A 6,401-nucleotide genomic window follows, 5' to 3' on the forward strand; every position below is an offset into this window, starting at 1 on the left:
CCTGGATGTTGGGCTTCCAATATAAGTGTGTGGGGCAGTCCTAGGGGACTGCAAGCTGGCCTGACCAAACTAATATTTTGCCTCTCTTCTTCTTTACTGAGTTCCTGGCTCCTTTCCCTTTATGAATGTTTCTGAGTGCCCTAGAAAGAAGCAACTGACCTGGAGAGGGTGTTAATACCTGGACAGGTCAGTAATTGTTCCCATATGTACTTTCTCTTCTGGTTATAGAAACCCTGCCATTGTTTCAGGTCTTTTTCAAGACTTTCCCTTCCCTGCCCATTGAGGAAGGTTCCCATTCCATCTAGCACCCAGCACCCATCCTTGTACCTGGTGGAAGGGACTCAGGGGAGACTTTTCATAGTGGCTCCAGGCTCAGCTCCCTTTTCTAGTTCAGACACTTATCTGAGGACCTGTTGCCATAGAAACAACCACCAAAAAAGCAGGATGATGGGGAGGATGGCATGTAGGTTGGGCTCAGACCTTTCTCAGAGATAGTTCTTGGTTTTGTCTTCTTATATTTTGCCTTTTTTGTGGAGAAATACAACTCACATTCCCTAGTGCTTCACCACTTGGCACATGGCAGTTCCACCACACACATGAGTTCGGATGTTATATTTCTGCAGTGGGAACTATGGGTCACTTTTAGCTGGCTGGTTCTGGAAGCCTTTGGAGTGGCCATTGGATTCTATAAGGATAAACGGAGCCAACAGTAAATCAAACAATCAAACAGTCAACGTTTGATTTAAAATTGGAAACCTGAGAATCAAAGGCGTGCTTTTTACAGTCTGGGAGGAAAGGAACCCCAAGTCCTGATCTATGAGGGAGCTCGATGGAAAGCACATGAAAGCCGAGGTAATATTTATAAATTCCTTCCTCCAAAAGGTAGAGGGAATATTTTTTAGAGCTCCAGTCAGACAGCACCTTTTTGGGATTCAGGGGAGGTTGTTTAAATCCAGTTACTCAATGACTGAAAGGAAAAGGAATTGTTAGTCAGGAGCAAGTGTGCCTCAGAGTCTGTTGCAGACACAAGGCCAGATCCTCTTTTGTATCCTTCACATCAGGGATTTCTTGGTGGCTCCTTCCTGCTGCTCTGCTCCCTCCCCTATCTCCTCCTGCCCTTATTCATTGGGGAAGAAACTCACCTGTAATTATGGTGACTGCATTTTGCCAATAAAAATATCTATCTTGGTGTCTAGGGACAGGACAGATTCTTTGGATGTCTGGTCAGGGTGAGGAGGAAGAAGGGAATAGAAGATAAATTATATGTTGAGGGGATAGAGTACAAGCACAGGTATACCCCAGGTTGCCCTGGATCCTGAGGCTGTTGTGTGATGGGATACATTGCCTTGGGAAAAATGAGTCAGAGTGTAGGAGTTTGCTGCCAGCCCTGATGTCCAAGGTGCTTCCAGCCCCAGTGAGAGGCTCATACATATGCTATGGGCTTTGGATCCATTGGCAAGACCAGTGGAGCACCCCCCCTCCCCCGCCAAGGAATCATGACCCCATCAAGGGAGGATGGAGTCAGAGCAGCAGCCCAACTGTGTCTCCCTCTGGCCTTGGCATTCCTGTCAGGTGGAAGACTAGGGAAAAAAGAGGAAAAAGGGAAAATGCAAGGAGGAGAAACCCCAGGTTAATTTCTTTAAAGGTTGACCTCCACACCTAGATGGAAGATGTCATTACTGGTGGCTCCTGCTATCCCTGCTGGAAAAGGGGCCAAGCCATGAGCTTGAGCAGGAGGAACTCACCTTGGCTAGATGGCTATGCTTCCCTGAGAAAGGAGGATTTCTTAAAAATTGTGCTCAGGAGAGAATATACCAAGAGGAGGGATGACACACATTCAGCTTTACCATATGTCCCACCTTGACCTTGCTGCTTCAGAGTTCTTATGGCAGAATAAGGGAGCCCCACTAATTACCACTCTGCTTACAGGAAGGTTCAGAGACCTGTCAGCTCTGGCCTGAGAGCAAGTAGGGGCCTTTCCATCTTCCTGCTAGCTCCTGCCCAGACAGAGGCATTATGCATGCATGAGGCCTATACAATGCTGGCATGTGTGCTTCCAGGGTAGAGTAGGACATAATAAAAAGGATCTGTTTCACCTGAACTGCTAGAAGGCTGGGAGAGAAACACAAAAAGGCACCTTCATCCACTCCCTTGTCAAAGAGTTGGCACAGTGAGTTGGTCCAGATACTTACAAGAGCTTGTTCAGCATATACCTCAATAGAAGGGCATTTGATGTCAACTCTCTAGACAGGTCCTTTACAGTGACTAGAGAGACCATGGAAAACCTCTATTTATTTCATTCTTACAGAATTTAGGAGACACCCTATGAAAGATGCTGAGATCTGAGTGTTTCCCTGGAGGGGATGTCATGTTTCTTTTGGGAGGTGGCTCTGTGGCTTACCACCAAACCTCTGTCTTGGCTCTTCTGCTTTGCCCTCCATCCCAGGGAGCTGCTGTCTATTGACTTCTGGACATTCTGTGCAAGCACTTATGGGGCTTGTCCCAGGAGGTGTCCAACCAACTCCAACTCTGAGTGGGTAGGAGGGTTAGCTCAGCTAGCCAGGCTTGACCCTCTCTCAGCAAGAGAATTGACACCAGGGTCAGTTCTTACCTGAGATGCCACCAGCCAGTGTCCCCTCAGTAACCAAGATGGCATGAGAGAGCCTGCTCCTATTCCCTCTCTATCCATGTCCCCTGGGCCATGTAGGGGTGGAAATATATTGCTATACCACAGTGCTAGAGCTGGAAGGGCTCCTTAATGGCGATGGTAATAGTAGCTATCATTTAGTAAGCACATGCTGCATTCCAGATCTGTTAAGAATATTGTTCCCTATCCTCCCCAGTGCTGGAGAGAGGCACTATTATAACCATCACAGTGGATGCACAGAGCGCATGAGTGGCTGGGTAGCAGAATGGTCAGGGCACAAATTTGGATTCAAATCCAGCTCTGCCATTTAGTCACCCTGGGCTGATTCTTAAATTCCCTGGGTCTTGACTTCCAAAGAAGGTGAGAACAGAAGCTTCCCTACAGGGGAATAGTGAGGTCCCTCAGCATCTGGATAGGATCTGACCTCTGGGTGAGGCTGGTGTGGACAAGGATACTCATCTCTAGATTGCTTTTGCACCATGTTGTGCTGGAAATGTCTCACAGGAAGCACCCTGACCTCTCATTGATCTTCTAACCATTGGACACTTTACAACATCCAGAGCAGCTGTAGGAAAATAAAAATAAAATCAATCTTCAGAGGTCCTCTACTGTAATAAACACAGGCTTTTAAGGAGCTCTACATGGATTTCCAACTATTCTATTCCTCCAAGGTATTTATTATATTCAAGAAAATATACAAAATTTACTCTCTCTCTCTCTCTCTCCCTCTCCCTCTCTTTGCTATGCCCAGAAATACAGGAATTCATTGCATGCCCAAAAATCACACACAAAAAGTGGAGATTTCAGTCTGATTTATGCCCTGGATTTAACAGGTTCATTACAGTTAGAATCAGAAACAAGGAAACAAAATAGGAATGCCAGTGTCTTATTTCTTGCAGTTTCCCTCTCCTTTTCATTCAAATTTCTCCCCTTCTAGATGAATATAAACATGTTACAACTGATCCCAGTTTTACTCCTAACTTCAAAAGATGAATCACAGAGATCTGGCAAAGACAGACTGGAGCAAGCAAGTGCTATGTAGAAGGAAGAGATTTTTTGAGCTGGCCTGACCTCAGTGGCCTGTCTTTATCAGCATTCCCTATTCCAAGGCCAAGATGTCGCTCAAATGTGACAGTAGATGGAGTCTTCAGTCCAAGAAATTCTGGCATGGACTGAAGGCTACAGTTCCCCTGGTTCTGCGTTTGCACAAGAGGTTCTAAAGTGTCACTGGACCCATCCTGGTGTACAGCAGTGAAGACTTTGCAAGTCCTTTGGCTCTTTGTCCACACAGAGACAGCTCATTCTACTTCTACCCTTGAGCCATGGGAGAGGTACAGTTTGCTCAGCATGACAGTATTTTGCATCATGCAAGATGAGCAGGTAGGCAGTTAGCAGAAAAGAAGCTGGAAAAGGTGAGATTTGAACCCACTTTGCCTGAGACAACAGTGTCCAGAAGAAGCTGGGAATGGAGGAGAAACCTTAGTGAGGTTTTTACTGCAGCACAAGGTGGCAACGGCACAGCCAGATGGGTGACAAGCTGCAGCAGCCCCTCTTGAGCCTCACTTGGACACCAGCATACGGACAAACTCCTCATAGTTCACTTGCCCATCTCCATCCGTGTCTGCGGTCCGGATCATCTCCTCCACTTCCTCATTACTCAACTTCTCCCCCAGCCTGGTCATCACGTGCCGCAGCTCAGAGGCACTGACATAGCCATTGCCATCCTTGTCGAACACGCGGAAGGCCTCCCGGATCTCCTCCTCACTGTCTGTGTCTTTCATCTTCCGGGCCATCATACTCAAGAATTCTGGGAAGTCCACTGTGCCGTTTCCATCCCGGTCGATCTCATTTACCATGCACTGAAGCTCAGCCTCAGTGGGATTCTGGCCCAGGGACCTCATGACAGTGCCCAGCTCCTGGGTGGTGATGCAGCCATCCCCATCCTTGTCAAACAGAGAGAAGGCCTCCTTGAACTCAGCGATTTGCTCCTCAGTCAGCTGGTTGGCCATGCTGGCAGGGTGTGGGTGGCGTGGTGGCAGAGGTGTGGGGCTGGTCTCTGCTCCTTAGCTGTGGGACAGACTATACTCTTCTTCCTGGCTGTGGAAGGACAGGTGGAGATCTGAGGGGTGGCTCTCTGTCTGACTTTCTAGCCCTGCCTTGAATTACTGGAGCTTAAGAAGGAACAGAATCCTCCCCCACCTCGAGGCTGCCGGGATTGGGCTGCCATCCGCAGACACCCCCGCCCCTGTGGTTGCCTGAAGGCCGAGTCCTGTTTAGACATGAGTCCAGGAGCAGCAACCAGGCCAGCCTGCTGATTGAATTGACGCCAACCCCTTTATGTGAAAGGCAGGCAGTTTTCACCCGGACACCCACAGGGCCAGCAGGAGCCACCAGTAATGACATCTTCCTTCTAGGTGTGTGGGTCAACATTTAGAGAAATTAACCTGGAGTTCCAACTTGCACTTCCCCTTTTTTTTTCCTAGTCTTCCCCCTCTTCAGCAGTAAAATAACCAGCCAACACCCCGTTTACCCCTTCAGCTGGCTTTTTTTTCAGGATGAAAAGCAGAAATGGTTTACTGAAAGGGACTTCCTTTCCTAGTTTTGGTCTCCAAAGTTTTGGGAGACAGTTTTCAGAGAAAGACAAAGGTTTTTATTTTGGGTAAAGGCAGCGTTTTCTTTTCTTCAGAATAGACATGCATGGAGAAGGATTTTTCTTGAACCCATTCACTGTCAGTCACTTGCTCACAGGGGTTCATTGAGTGACTATGATGTGCAGGTACTCTTTGAAGCAGGCCACGTTTGTCCTCATGAAGTCACATTTCAGTGGTGACACAGAGTTAGTGAGTAAATGAACAGAGAACCCAAACAAGGTCATTAGAGATTTTTGATACGTACTATGAAGGGAATGAAAGGTAATGATGGAGAAGACATGGTAAGTTCACCTCCTTCGTCATCGTCAAGGACAGCCCCTCTATAAGGAGGCACTCAAGGGTGGCCCTGCAGAAGAGGAGGGCATGGTGGGGCTGAGGGACAGAAAGCCAGTGTGAAGAAGGTGGGGAGAAAGGACAGATGATGGACTTTGGAGGACTTGAAGAATTCCTTGTCTATGCTTGGATACATAGGCAGCCTGGAAGCTTTCAGCAAGGGCTTGTCTCGGCCTTGAGGGCGGTGGGGACAGAGCCAGAGTGAGGAGCATCTTCAAGAGAAGATGGGCTCGAGAGGTACCCCTGAGTGTTCACCAGGCACATGACTCAGCTCCTTATCTCTAGCAGGCCTAGGGAAATGACCTCCTGAGAGGTGGAAAAGGTTGGTTTTTCAGTGGGAATCCAAGAAAATCCAAACTAGAGAGGAATGTGGAGCTGATCCTTTATTAATTCTATTGTTGGATGCAGAGGAATGGGGGTCAGGGGCCTATGGGGTGGGGAGGACTTGTATTTGTAAGGACTTGGGTTTACTGAGGAGAAAATGTAGCAGTATAACAGTTTAAATATTAGTATTTTTCACTCTCTGAATTTCCATCATTTTCCCCATTCAACTATTTATAACACATGTCTTTCTTCATTTGAGTACACAGCAATTCCCTTCCTTATTCAGAGAGAATTTTTGGTAGGGACAAAATAGAAGTTACCTACATGAAGTTTCCCACAAAGCCCAGTCTCTGATGGTTGATGGAGGAGGAAGAAGGAATATTTTTGTCTTGGGAGAAACAGTGAGGTTGAAGAATCCCCCCAACCCAAATCTTTTCCTCAAGAAG

At 47.4% G+C, this 6,401-nt stretch overlaps 1 protein-coding gene across 1 annotated transcript; it reads right to left on the reverse strand.

Moving 5' to 3' along the window:
• Positions 1 to 3,442: 3,442 nt before the first annotated feature.
• LOC101716865 (calmodulin-like protein 3) lies at positions 3,443 to 4,892 on the reverse strand. Its single transcript, XM_021266306.2, has one exon. It carries the CDS (start codon positions 4,654 to 4,656, stop codon positions 4,207 to 4,209), a length of 450 nt encoding a protein of 149 aa, XP_021121965.1. The 5' UTR covers positions 4,657 to 4,892; the 3' UTR covers positions 3,443 to 4,206.
• Between the last annotated feature and the right edge of the window lie 1,509 nt (positions 4,893 to 6,401).

The sequence above is a fragment of the Heterocephalus glaber genome, unplaced genomic scaffold (genome assembly GCF_053883595.1).
Source record: "Heterocephalus glaber isolate CG9 unplaced genomic scaffold, H.glaber_assembly_v1.0 deba00001472, whole genome shotgun sequence".
NCBI classification, from domain to species: Eukaryota; Metazoa; Chordata; class Mammalia; order Rodentia; family Bathyergidae; genus Heterocephalus; species Heterocephalus glaber.

Bases quoted from the DNA above. Each gene is read 5' to 3' on its own strand.
- LOC101716865 (XM_021266306.2), bottom strand. From the start codon at position 4,656: ATGGCCAACCAGCTGACTGAGGAGCAAATCGCTGAGTTCAAGGAGGCC.